General features: G+C 39.9%; 2 protein-coding genes across 2 annotated transcripts; one reads left to right on the forward strand and one right to left on the reverse strand.

Annotated features, from left to right (window-relative positions):
* Nucleotides 1-1,113: 1,113 nt before the first annotated feature.
* On the reverse strand, nt 1,114-13,757 carry LOC131426483 (phenoloxidase-activating factor 2-like). Its single transcript, XM_058589250.1, has 4 exons — nt 13,328-13,757; nt 6,761-6,885; nt 2,005-2,607; nt 1,114-1,946 (listed from the first exon to the last, which is right to left on the reverse strand). Exons 1-4 carry the CDS (start codon nt 13,520-13,522, stop codon nt 1,310-1,312), a joined length of 1,560 nt encoding a protein of 519 aa, XP_058445233.1. The 5' UTR covers nt 13,523-13,757; the 3' UTR covers nt 1,114-1,309.
* On the forward strand, nt 4,674-6,726 carry LOC131426485 (mitochondrial import inner membrane translocase subunit TIM44). Its single transcript, XM_058589251.1, has 4 exons — nt 4,674-4,849; nt 4,941-5,042; nt 5,148-5,818; nt 5,877-6,726. Exons 1-4 carry the CDS (start codon nt 4,847-4,849, stop codon nt 6,403-6,405), a joined length of 1,305 nt encoding a protein of 434 aa, XP_058445234.1. The 5' UTR covers nt 4,674-4,846; the 3' UTR covers nt 6,406-6,726.
* Nucleotides 13,758-14,109: the final 352 nt, after the last annotated feature.

Consider the following 14,109-nt stretch of genomic DNA (forward strand, 5'->3'; position numbering starts at 1 on the left):
TAAAAACACGTTACTTTTGCGAAAAGCACTGTAGGTGCCAAATGAACAGCTCACATGTTTTCGGATTTTGGTATTGTACAAATTATGTTCAAAACCGTCGAACCAAATTATTCATTTATTTTTTTAGTTACTAGAAATGTTTTAGTAGGATCACTATAAAAAAACAAATCGTTTATCAAGGCAGGTTATTTTAGGAATCGTGCTTTCCTTTAAATTCCAGATTTTACTCACAACGGATGCAATTATTGCAGTCGCTTAGCGTTGAAATTTTATTCGAAGACAACATGATTGAGATGTGTAAGACAAATTACCACCGTTAACTCAAACACCAAAACTGTTTATCTCTCAACATTATGGAGCTATTCCATTTGAATTCGAAGGATGTTTTTTTTCGGCTTATATTTTGCATAAGATTTTGTAAGTGCTTGAAATAATTTCCATCAAGAGATAATCTTTCAGCGATACGAATTTCGCCGGGACAGCAACAAATACAGAAATTAGAGGAGCAAGTGCAGAATGTACAGAACAAGTGCTTAGGTACAGAAACAGGTACAGAGTGTACACAAAATGAAAAAAAAAATACAGAAACAATCACACAAATTACAGGAACCAGTTCAGAAAATACAGATTCAGTAAGTACAGCAATAAGTACAAATTCGAAGGCCAATTCAAAGGTGGAAAAGTTTTTATTCCCCACTTCTCAATGATGCCCAATGATACGTCATTTGCATTTTACAATTTCCCATCCGTTTGGCTTTTCTGTTGCCGTCAATAAAGCTCAAAGGAAATCGTTAGGAGTTTGTAACGGGAATTAGCATTTTTTCACATGAACAATGTGCGCGTGTCGGCTAACCAGCTTTCCATAATTGACTTTTAAAAAATACATTCGGAATTAATAGGCAGGAAATGGTAATCGTGTGTACGACGAGTACGTGAAAGGCTACTTTCCTATCACGCTTTGTTCGTCAGTTTAGATGTAAAACTATTTGAAGAACGAATGGATCCAATTCTAAGACCAAACACATAATTGAATGTCATCTGAATAAAACTATGAAAAGACATTTCAATTGTACCAAAACACTATTTAACTTCAATTAAGCATTATAGTGAGTATTCAAATTTTGTAGAATTGTATAATGATATATTAATACCTAATGCTAGTCACCTAGAAGAGTATTTTATTTCTTACTGTTTAATTCTTATAGAGATATAAACGTACTAAAATCACACATAAGCCACACATGGCATTTTCAAACCGCTTTCACTTCATAGTTAATTTCACTTACCGCAATTCCTTTCCTAGTTTTATTTAAAATTTTATCTCAAAATACACCACATTATCATCTAATCCATCGATCTGCCTTCTAATCCATTCCACCTGAGCCGGCACAGATGCCAGCACTACGGGAAGACCCCGTCCACAGCTGACACCCCACGACATGAGACCGACCAGCACAAACGCACCATCGTGTTCGCATACGAGCGGACTCCCACCGGAACCTTTGCAGGAATCCTCGGCCGTTGTGCCACCAGCACAAAGAAAACTCTTGTGCATTTTGAATCTCCGCCCAAGGCTGGTATCGGACTGCAATCTGGGCTCACAATGTGCTTCTGGCAGCAACGGCATAGAAACAAATCGTTGAATTGATTCTTCCTGTTCGGGAGTACCCGGAGTTGCACCCCACCCGGTCAAGATACAATGACTACCGTAGAAGTTGTCCTCTTTCGAAGATGGTAGACATACATTAGCGACATTCGTAAGCGAATCATTCAAAGGAATGTTGAAAATCAGCACGGCTACGTCGTTGTACAACGATCCTGAATAATAATTCGGATGAAGGATAATGCGGTCCACGGTTCGAAGCTGCCTGGGAAGTTTCTCCAGTGTATGTCGGCGGTCCCAATCTCCGGCAATGATTCGGAAGTTACTTGGATCGTTGCGGGAACTGAAGGAAAGGAAATTTTGTTTATAGCTCCAGTTTTATTAGGAAATTAGTTTCTTACTTAGCAACACAATGGCCAGCGGTCACCACGGCTCCAGAGGTAATCAAAGCACCACCACATTTGTACAGAAAGCTGCCGTTGCCGATACGCTCTTCGACGTATATTGTCCAGGGGAACTCTCCAAAGCTGACCGTTCCGCTGTGATGAACCTCAACTCTTTCATCATCATCCATAAAATGAACACGACTCGTCAGCGGTGCCCTACGCTGACCGCATTTTTTCTCCCGTTTCCCTGGAGTTGGACGACTTGTTTTTGCCGTGGTTGAGGGTCTAGTCGTGGTTGTCGTTGAAGTTGTTACCGTTGTTTGAGATGGGATCATCTCAAAAATAAACTCAGCTTCCGGTTCGAAATCATCGTTGTTGAACTCTTGCAGAAGGGATGATATTTCCAATAGGATATCCGGTTTTGAGTTGGTTGGAGGTGGCATTGAAGCCGACTGAAGATCTGCGGGAGGTCGCAAGGGTAATCCACCAAGGGCAGCCAACGTGGGTCTCGGTGTAGGTTGGGTAGGCGGTGGTGGCAAATGAGGAGCGTGAATATTTACGAGCGGAATGATGTCTTTATGTCTGCAGCAAGTGTTTCCCGGTCCACAGAGAGCGTCTCTAAAGAAAAGGTAAATAAAATAAAACAGAAATAAGCAAATAATACTAACACACTTTGTTTTTTGGGGTTTTGTCTGAAAGTTGTTTTGACAGTGTAAAGTGACGTCTCTACTCAGTATTGTTTTGTAAATCATGAATGGTTAACTTCAGAACAACGATTCCAAATCGTGAAAATTTATTTTCCAAACCAGTACTCAATTAAAACTGTTTATAGCGCAAAATTCTCTTCAGTGATGAGGGGCATTTTTGGTTGAATGGATATGTTATCAAGCAAAATTACTGTATTTGGGGACGGGTATAGTGTGATGGGTAAGTCGATGCCTTTCACGCAGCCCGCCTGGGTTCGATTCCAAACCCCGCACATAGGGTCAGAAAGTTTTTCTGGCCCGAAGAGGCGAATGACCTTAAGGTTAAAACCTCTATAATCGAAACAACAAAAAAAACTGTATTTGGGCCAAAGATAATCCCCACGCCACTCAACAATTACCGATAAATGTACTGTTTGGTGCGTTCTATGGGCTGACGGAATCGTCGGTTTTTATTTCTTTAAAAATGAGGAAGGACGATGCGTTACCGTGAATGGAAATCGATAAAGAACCAAAATCATTTAATTTTTGTTTGCCAAAGATACAGATGTTGACGAAATGTGATTTCAACAGGATGGTGCCACTTGTCATACCGCGGCCGAAACAATCGACTTATTGGAAGAGCATTTCAACGACAGCATTATTTCGAGCAATGGACTGGTGAATTGTCTTCCGTTTGGTCATTGGTTTATGTGAATAAACCAGCAACGATTGATGCTGTGGAAACTAATATTCAACGTGCCATTGCTGAAATACGCCCTCAAATGCTTGAAATGAATGCTTGCTTGGTCGAAAATTACAGTTTCAGGATGACCTTTGTGCAAAATAGTTGTGACAGCCTGAAGAAGAGAAAATAAAAGAATATATTACATTTTATTTACGAGTTTGATTCTTTTTCCGAACGTAGAAATATATGATATATTCCTACTGATTGCATTCAAAGCAGACATGACACACACATAGTCAAGAAAAATATTATCAAAACGACAGTTTGTTCATAGCGTATCATGAATGTATAGATAAAAATAAGAATTATAACTTATCGCTTTGAAATAAATGCGGTTTTTGCGAAAGTCTCCATGATTTATGAAAATTATTTTTTGTGATTCATCGTCATTTTTGTATAAAACTATTTCGTGGCGTTAAAACTTGTGATTACGTTATGAAAATGAATCATGAAAATCCATCATATTTCCTCGTTTCTTGCGTTTCGAAGTTTATTTGATGTCAATAAAGGCTACGGCAAAGAATATCATAATAGCGGCCATGAAATTTTCTTTAATGCAAATTACACTTAACCTAACAAGCAATAAATCAAATAGCCCACAACAAATGTGTCATAAATGTACTTTAGAATCCTCAAATTTGCTCTGAGTGAAACCGTCATCCAGCACACACACCAAACTAGATTTATGAAAAAATTAACTGACAATAATGTTTCAAAGAAAATGTTTGAAAGAAAATGTAAGAGCGCTTGCGTGGTTTTATTCTAGTACAAATTGTTTTATTTTCAGTCCAGTTGTTAGTCTAGGTAAAGGATTTTATAGAAGCTTTAAAAACTATGATATTACTTGTCAGAAGACACTTATCACAGTTGTCATAAAACAGGTGATTTGTGATTGGAAAATCAATTAAAAACTCTTGAAAATTTCAATCAAAACCATAAAGCATTCGAATTGTTATTTCGGATAGGCTAGGCTAAGTTGATCATTAATTTTTTTTAAAACAGGTTACGGAACACTCTTTATATTTATCGCTATGCGCTTAACGAACACTGCATCGTCTGGAAGTCCTCCTCGAAATAATTGTTAATGCAATGCATTCCATATAACCAAATAAAAGCGAGTGATTTTGTAACAAAGGAAACACCACTTGCCCCATATTACCTATATCTGATGAAACGCAAATACGCCAACCGCAATGGCGCAGAAAACGCAACTATCGATTTGACAGTTCTCTCGTCCTCGCCTCGTTTGACGTCGGTTTATTTCATTATTCGTCGTCAACGTCGTGCGTTCGGTTGTTGTGTAAAATTATTTACGGTGAAAATGAAGTTTTGACCAGCAATTCTTCGTGTTTCGAATAAAATTCACTCTAGTTTATAGTCCGCGGACTGTAAGGAAGACCAACCGTTCCGCAGTCTCTAACTCAAAATGGTAAGTATGACAAATCCGTGATGGTCGACCTTGAGCAATGCGCTTCCGATTAGTTGCACTTTGAATTCTTCGGTTTCTTTCTCCATCACAGCAGCGATTAAGTAAAGCAGGAAGAATTGCCGTCCTCAGCCGGACGACGGCTTTGACTAGAACCACATCCCGCTTGCAGAATGTCACTCTCCAATGCACGGCGGTAAGTTTGTCGAGAAGAACATTAGTTTGATGATGTAATCATCGCCTCGCACTGAATCTGAAAGCTTGTGGTTTGAAAACAAAATCGATTTCCGCTCGTTTGCAGTGTTACTCTTCGCGGCGGCCAGGTTTCTTTTCCCAAGTGCTGGACAATATTAAGAACGAGATGGAGAAAAACAAGGAGATGAAAGATAATCTGAAAAAGTTCCGAGAGGAAGCCCAGAAGCTGGAAGAATCGGATGCACTGAAAGCAGCACGGCAAAAGTTTAACACCGTTGAGTCGGAAGCCTCCAAGAGTAGTGAAGTACTGAAGGAAAACCTGGATAAAATTCGGGGGAAGGTTTCCGAAGTGCTGGACGAAGCTGCTAAAACCGACATTGCCCGGAAGGCGGGTCGAATCGGTGAAGAAATCGGTAAAACCGCCAAAGGAATGGGAGAAACGATTGCCGAGAAGGGGCAGGAATTGGGGAAAAGCGGTGCCTTCCGTGGTATCTCGGAAGCCACCAAAGTAGTGCGCCAGGAAATCGACAGTCAAGGCATCGGGGCTCGAGTTTACCGGGCACCGGAACAGCTCAGGAAACGGATCGAAGTCAATTTGGCCGACGCGTCACGAATCTATGAAGCCAACACCGAAGCCCTGGGTATGGAGCTACACAAGGATAGTAAGTTCTATCAGAGTTGGGAGGATTTCAAGAACAACAATGCCTACGTGAACAAGGTACTGTCGTGGAAAATGAAATATGACGAATCGGAAAATCCCATGATTCGGGCTTCGAGGTAAGTTGGATTTAGACTAACAAGCGTCAGAAGAGAATTGATTAAAATTTTATCGCAGACTACTAACGGACAAAATGAGTGACGTGATGGGAAACCTGTTCTCCAAGACGGAACTGTCGGAAACGTTGACGGAAATTTGCAAAATTGACCCGAACTTCGAGCAGAAACAGTTCCTGCGGGACTGCGAAAACGACTTCATCCCGAACATTCTGGAGGCGATGGTTCGCGGCGATCTCGAAGTGCTGAAAGATTGGTGCTTCGAGAGTACGTACAACATAATTGCCACACCGATTGCACAGGCCCAGAAGGCCGGATTTTTCCTGGATTCCAAAATTCTAGATATCGAAAATGTGGATCTCGCCATGGGCAAGGTGATGGAACAGGGCCCGGTGCTGATCATTACGTTTCAAACGCAACAGATCATGTGCGTCCGGGGCAGCAAAAACAACGTCGTCGAAGGCGATCCGGAAAAGGTGATGCGATGTAATTACGTGTGGGTGATGTGTCGGGATCCGAACGAATTGAACCCCAAGTCGGCGTGGCGATTGATGGAACTGCAAGCGAACAGCACAGAACAGTTTGTGTAGGTGGCGGCGGTGGTGGAATCGAAGTGGTGTGAGCTATCATCGTGCGCAGACGGTTGTTCGTTACGTTGGTCTGCGTAGTTGTGGGATAGCACTCAGTACTCAGAAACTGTTCACCGACGACTCGTCGTTCCTGTCTCTGCTTTTATCACGTTTGTCAGAGTGGGAATTGGAATGTGGCGTCACCAAGCCGGAATCTGCTGTACCGTACCGCAGTGAGGGGGGGAACTAACGTTAAGATGTATTTTATTTGATAAATCATAGAGCCGTGAATTATGATAACAAATAAATGAGTTTTTTCATTTTTTTTGTTAAACGAGTAAATGGCGGGTGTTTTTTTTGTTCTGAACAATCTTACCTTCCCTGTTTTCCGTCAGTGGCGCTCCTGCAGCGTTCGCTAGGGACGCAAATGCAATCCGGTGAGTCGTCCGATGTCTCTGTGAAGGCGTTGTCTTGCAATCGAATAGAATCGAACTCGGTTTCCTGGTGAGAAAAGATAATATAATTATGTTTGGAACAACATCCTTGATGCAATCACAAATGAGAAGACAGTTTTTTTTTATTTGATAAACATGACAATGAACATTTAGAATAAAAAGTGTTCGTTTGATGAAACTACCCTGGGTTAATTTCAATTTTCTCAAGCGAAAACGATAGAAGTCATTCCGGTTCGGATCGGATTTCCAATTAAGGCATTTGAAGCCAATAGCAATCGGAGTTCGCGTGGCAGATTTGACACCTAAGGAAGGATGCTTGAAAACAAATTCGCTTACCAAACAAGCAAATAATGTGACAAAAACCGAACGAAGTTTTCTTCTGAACATGCCATAGAACTAAATGAAAATTCATTTCTGTTGCAATCTATCATCATGCCATTAATGCAGATTTTGCCATGATACTGTGCTTCTCAGATCGATGAATCATTTTCTGGATAAAACATCCCTAGACACCAAAAGTTCGGCTATAAGGGGATGATTCTTGAAAGTCACATTTTCTCAACCGAAGCACTTCGTCTTGAAACTTTATTTGATATCAATTTCAGAGAGTCATGAAAAGTTCGACAGGAATTGCTACGGAATCGCGCCGGCGTCCGGTGCTTCTCCGGTTTGGACAGCAGTGACAATGTGGAAAAGAATTGTCATGGACAGAGGACAATAAGAAAGTAAATGCGCGATGATGATCGATGTGCTAGAAACGGGTGCCGAAGAAAACTGCTCAAATACAAATCCGATGGATAAAATAATTTCGGATTGAAGATTTCGGGAAGAAATTAGATACTACGATTTTTTAGAACTTGAATTTATATTGTTATAGACAACTTCCGAAGCGGCTCATAAACTGGGAGTGGAAATTTTTGTTATGTTGTATTAGCAAAAGTGCGATTTCAAATGTAAATCCGTAAGAATTCTTTTGCTTAATTAGGTTTTTTACCGTCACTGCTAACCTCAATCTGATGAACACATTTAAATAGAGTTTAAATAGAGTTTCAAAACATTTGTTAACGATTCGTTTCATAGTTTTATTAAATAAAAGTGACTAGTTGTGAATTGTAAAGATGATTGTTTGAGATGTGTTCCTCGATTTTGTTTAAACTTGTTTGTAAACAGTACCGCTGAACGTCACGATAAAAAATTTAATTAGGTTTTGCACGATGACGAAACAAATGAACTGCCGATGAACCAAGTTCATCTTTGACAGTTGCCGTGTACTTGTTTTGTTTTGCGACTGTAAGTTAAAAATTGAAAAAAATGGCGAACAAGTGCCTGTTGAAAACGTATTCCACAGTGAAGATAACTAAAAAGATTGCCCTGTATGTGTTTCTAGCATCAAGGAGCGATATTAGGTTTTTTACCGTCACTGCTAACCTCAATCGGATGAACACATTTTGACAGTTCAGCGGTACTGTTTGTAAACAGACTTTTTTTGTTTGTTGACAAAATGGATGAGACTTTTTACGGTGCATAGGACCTAAATAGAGTGTTAAAACAATTGTTCACGATTGGATACGGTTTGATTTTGAGATTTATTGAATAAAAGTGACTATTTGCAAAGTGTATAGACGATTGTTTAAGATGTGTATTTCGATTTTTGTTTAGGCTTGTTTGCAAACAGTACCGCTGAACTGTCAAGGATGAATGCTTGTTCATTTGTGACGTCACGATAGAAAATCTAATTAGGTTTTGCATGAACATGACATAACCTCATAAAAATGAACAGAATGAACTTTTTTTGACAGTCGACGTGTACTTGTTTACAGTTTAAAAGTTCATCGTTCGAATGTAAAAATTGCAAGTCGCCTCACACTCAACAGATTCATACATATATCGCTCCTTGATGCTGGAAACACATACAGGGCAATCTTTTTAGTTATTTTCACAGTGGAATACGTTTTTAACAGGCACTTTTTCGTCATTTTTTCAATTTTAACTTGCAGTCGCAAAACAAAACAAGTACACGGCAACTGTCAAAGATGAACTTGATTCATCGGCAGTTCATTTGTGTCGTCATCGTGCAAAACCTAATTAGGTTTTGCACGAACATGACATAACCTCACAAAAATGAACAGAATGAACTTTTTTTGACAGTCGACGTGTACTTGTTTACAGTTTAAAAGTTCATCAGAAGTTCATCGTTCGAATGTAAAAATTGCAAGTCGCCTCACACTCAACAGATTCATACATAAATCGCTCCTTGATGCTGGAAACACATACAGCGTAATCTTTTTAGTTATTTTCATTGTGGAATACGCTTTTAACAGGCACTTTTTCGTCATTTTTTCAATTTTTAACTTGCAGTCGCAAAACAAAACAAGTACACGGCAACTGTCAAAAATGAATTTGATTCATCGACAGTTCATTTGTGTCGTCATCATGCAAAACCTAATTAGGTTTTGCACGAACATGACATAACCTCACAAAAATGAACAGAATGAACTTTTTTTTGACAGTCGACGTGTATTTGTTTTGTTTTGCGACTGCAAGTTTAAAATTGAAAAAGTGCCTGTTAAAAACGTATTCCACAGTGAAAATAACTAGAAAGATTGCCCTGTATGTGTTTCCAGCATCAAGGAGCGATTTATGTATGAATCTGTTGAGTGTGAGGCGACTTGCATTTTTTACATTCGAACGATGAACTTCTGATGAACTTTTAAGCTGTAAACAAGCACACGTCGACTGTCAAAAAAAGTTCATTCTGTTCATTTTTGTGAGGTTATGCCATGTTCGTGAAAAACCCAATTTAAATTAGAATGAACACAATGAACACATAAACAAACCACTGATAGCTGTCAAAATTGATTCTTTTTGTTAATTTTTGTGAGATTATGTCATGTTCGTGCAAAACCTAACTGACTATTCATTTTCACCCTTCTCTCTCGCGTGCAGTGAATAGTTCAGGGTTGTTCGAGACAGGTGTGAGTAATATTCGCACTGAAGATGGATGAATGAATTAGTTACACAAAGAATATGTGCAACATTGAAGGAAGGATGCTTGACAGTTTTCCTTATGAAGGCAATCGTTCGCCAGACAAACAAAGAATATGTTTGTTTCGAAATGTGTGGACTTTCAGCAGAACAACGTCGAAAAAATGTGTACAAATGGTGCACAGAACGCGGACTGTCACTGAAAAAGATAGCAAAAATGGAAGGAGTAAGTGAAAAAGCCGTGCGAAATGCAATCAGGAAGTTCGGTTAGGATAACGCCTTTGAGGATAAACCGAAAACGGGTCGAAAAAAAGGTCCTGATAACCCTCAGTTGGATAATCGTATACTGAAGCCGTTCGAGCAAAAGAAGGAGGTTTCAGTTCGGGATGTGGCCAAAAAAGTGGGCACTTCGAAGTCAAATGTTCTTCGTGCTAAAGAACGTTTGAATCTTCGAACCTATAAAAAGCAGAAACAACCAAAACGTAGTCCGAAGCAAGAAGCATCGGCCGAGGAGTCGAAAGCTGTACAATACGATTCTTGCTGGAAATTTGAACTGCATAATCATGGACGACGAAACCTACGTGAGTCTCGATTACAAATCCTTGCCGGGACCACAATATTATACGGTGCGAGAAGAGCAAGTGTTAAACCAGTCCGAGACATCGATTGAAGTCGAAAAATTTGTTAAGAAAGCTTTGGTCTGGCAAGCAATTTGTAGCTGCGGTAAGATTTCGAAACCCACTGCACTTTCATCACCACTGCTTCAATGAACAGCGAAATATACATCAAGGAATGTTTACAAAAACGAACGACTTCTACCCATGATTCGAAGCCACAAGGATCCTGTTGTTTTCTGGCCAGATCTTGCTTCTTGCCACTACTAGAAATCAACGGTAGAATTATATACTACCAAAAATGTCACTTTCGTCCCAAAAGACATGAATCCACCAAATTGCCCACAACTTCGACCAATTGAGGAATTTTGGGCATTAACGAAGGCACATCTTAGGAAACATGTCTCGGCAGCCGATACCATTCAACAGTTCGAAAAAGATTGGAAAAAAGTGTCAAAACTTGTCGCCAAGAAGTCTGTACGGAATTTAATGAGAAACGTTCGCAAAAAGGTGCGCCAGCTAGTCTACAATGGCTAAGTAGCAAATGTTGAGAATAATATTGTGTTGTTGTAGTCTAATATTATCAGTATATCGAAAAAAAATTGAATATCTAACACTTGTGAATTATTTACAGCGAAATCAAAGTTCGTCCATACTTTCTGGGACAGTCTTTATACTCATTCTTATTTGACCAATTTATGGCCGTAACACCACTTACGCATTCATCTTCTCGCTTTAATTTTCTTACTCATAAATCTCACAAGAATTCAATGATTTACTAATCACGTCATTCTTACAACTAATAGATTGATTTGATTCTGAATTGTAACACATCGGCTGAAAAGTTCGTATCGTTTCTATTAGAGAGCGCCACTAGAATTAAATCCATCAAAGGAACGTGTTGGACATATTATTCACGAATATTTGGATATGAGAAAGCTTTGTGCAAAATGGGTGCCGCGTGAGCTCACAATCGATCAAAAACAACAACGAATTGATGATTCTGAGCAGTGTTTGGAGCTGTTATATCGAAATGAAACCGATTTTTTTCGTCGATATATAACAATGGACGAAACATGGCTCCATCACTTCACTCCGGAGTCCAATCGACAGTCAGCTGAGTGGACTGCACGCGATGAACCGAACCCAAAGCGTGGAAAGACTCAACAATCGGCCGGTAAGGTTACGGCGTCTGTATTTTGGGATTCGCATGGTATAATTTTCATCGACTACCATGAAAAGGGAAAAACCATCAACAGTGACTATTATATAGCGTTATTAGAGCGTTTGAAGGACGTAATTAAAAAAAAACGGCCTTATTTGAAGAAGAAAAATGTTTTGTTTCATCAAGACAATGCACCGTGTCACAAGTCGATGAAAACCATGCTGAAATTGAACGAATTGGGCTTCGAATTGCTCCCTCATCCACCGTATTCTCCAGATTTGGCCCCCAGTGACTTTTTCCTGTTCTCAGACCTCAAGAGAATGCTCTCTGGTAAAAAATTTAGAAGCAATGAAGAGGTAATCGCTGAAACTGAGGCCTATTTTGAGGCAAAGGACAAATCGTACTACAAAAATGGTATCGAAAAGTTGGAAGATCGCTATAATCGCTGTATCGCCTCTGATGGATGAATAATAAAAACGAATTTTGGCAAAAAATGTGTGTTTCTATTAAACTATTTGCGACTCATTTGCGACTCATTGTCCACCTGTTAACAATTTTGAGTTTGCTACCCACTAAAAAAGAGCTAGAGCCCACCATTGGGGGCTGTAGGGACCACTTTGGTAATCACTTTGGTCTACTGTATTGACATTCAACTCACTGATGGTGTTGAAATGCCCCGGTAGTTTGTAATTACTGAGATGAAATTTCTCGGTAAAATTCTCACAAAGCATCAACAAATCGAGAAGCTTTAAATTCCACCTGCAAAATGGATCACAGCAAGAGCATTCTCGACTCCATTCTCATTAAGAATAAAATGAAAATGCTCAAGAAAATGAACTTCAGCGGTAATTTTTAAGCGCTAAGTATTTTTATTTACATTAACTCAAACCATCCGAAAATACACTGTTCGCAGTATGCTTTTGAATCCGTTGGTTAAATTACAGGAATATGTGGTGTGCCTAATGAAAACTTGTTTCACGATTATTTTTACCTACATAAGGAATGTTTACTTGCCATACGAAATTACCATTTTAAAACGTTACGGATGCTATGAAGAGGGGGTTTGACTTGCGATTTTCTGTCTTCCTTCTCAACCAACTGACACAATTCGAAGCATTAGATAATTATGATAAAATCAGCAGATAAAATAGTTCAATCAATTATATTTTAGTTGGAACAGCCAGGGCTACAAACAACAATTGCAATGTTGTGATCAGGGGGTTCTCCGTGCAAGGTTAGCTGGTTTCAAGCACCGTGCAACCGCATGAAGACAAAATTTGAATGTGTGAACACTGCTTAAACACAGCATTTGACAGTGAACTAGAACCAAAGAACCAAAATTTTCAGCTTCAAGCCAATTGTATGCAGATGACAATCCTGATGTCGAGAATCCTAAAATAATTTGTAAATTCTGGTCACAAATCTGTATAAGCTAACTCCATTCTTTAAAAATAATCAGACAATACTCCTATTGCAGTTTTACTATTTCTTGGCTGAAATTATGATCATAGAGGAATAAAAAAAATCCCCGGCTTTGTAATCACTCATCCGACGAGTAAACAATCCTTTATCACTAGCAAGAATCAAAACGCCTTGATCTTCCACACTACGTCACCTTGTAGACAGACACGAGAGAGTCAATAGCATTCCAGCAACTACCAATAATAACAAACAACTTAGTTACTTCAAGGAAATGCGCAATCGCACGGATCTTATGCACTCACATTGTTAACGACGATCGCTTTCACGTCCTTTTCTTCGCGGTATTCTTCCGCTTTCTTGACGAGGTTCTCGTTCTTCCACCAAAAACTACCGTCGATCTGTGCGTCGGCTTGAAAAACTGACCCTGGCGAACCAAGCAGGCTTTGACCGAACACTAGCACCAGTAGAACACGTGAGACGTGATTTGATGATTGCATTTTTTATTGGTTCGAAATTCGGTTCCACTTCAACGCCTACTATAACCGGAATATCCCGCGCGCGACGAACACATTTAGCGAAGTGGAGAACATCGGACGATTGCAAAACATATTTATTAACATTATCAGTTTCGTATGTTGCACCGATCGTCGTCGGTTGTTTCGCCATTCGTGTGTTTAGCAACGAGCACTAAGCGCTAGGAGCTATCTAGCCGATGACGCGCGCCATTGGTCAGAACTCTCGGGCCGCTTCTGCCGGTGGTGCATCTCTAATTAGTTGATGGTGATTTTGGAATTTTGATGCCACGACATGTCACAGTGAGGTGTTCAATGAACTTCGATCGTGAATGTGACTAGCAAATCCCCGGCAAGGTCACAGTCAGTCAGCTCTAGCCGGATTTCGAATGGTTTATTCATCTTCATAGAATAACAGTAGGCCTTGCTGCAGCAAAGAACGTTCTGCTCGGGTGCCGAGTGACTCGTAGTAGACTGCGGCAGGTGTTGCTAGTAGTTGGGGAAATCCCAAAATCACGCTCGTGTTCAGTAAGTGAGTGGTGGTTGCCGATCGAAGTTACGCCGACCCTGAA

Source organism: Malaya genurostris, chromosome 1 (assembly GCF_030247185.1).
Source record: "Malaya genurostris strain Urasoe2022 chromosome 1, Malgen_1.1, whole genome shotgun sequence".
NCBI classification, from domain to species: domain Eukaryota; kingdom Metazoa; phylum Arthropoda; class Insecta; order Diptera; family Culicidae; genus Malaya; species Malaya genurostris.

Excerpts from the sequence above, each read along its gene's own strand:
- LOC131426483 (XM_058589250.1), bottom strand. The coding sequence starts at position 13,522 with ATGCAATCATCAAATCACGTCTCACGTGTTCTACTGGTGCTAGTGTTC. Across the intron at positions 6,886-13,327 it reads AAGCGATCGTCGTTAACAAT|GAAACCGAGTTCGATTCTAT; the intron begins GTGAGTGCATAA and ends TTTTCTCACCAG. Across the intron at positions 1,947-2,004 it reads GCTGGCCATTGTGTTGCTAA|TTCCCGCAACGATCCAAGTA; the intron begins GTAAGAAACTAA and ends CCTTTCCTTCAG.
- LOC131426485 (XM_058589251.1), top strand. Across the intron at positions 5,043-5,147 it reads TCACTCTCCAATGCACGGCG|TGTTACTCTTCGCGGCGGCC; the intron begins GTAAGTTTGTCG and ends GCTCGTTTGCAG. Across the intron at positions 5,819-5,876 it reads CCCATGATTCGGGCTTCGAG|ACTACTAACGGACAAAATGA; the intron begins GTAAGTTGGATT and ends ATTTTATCGCAG.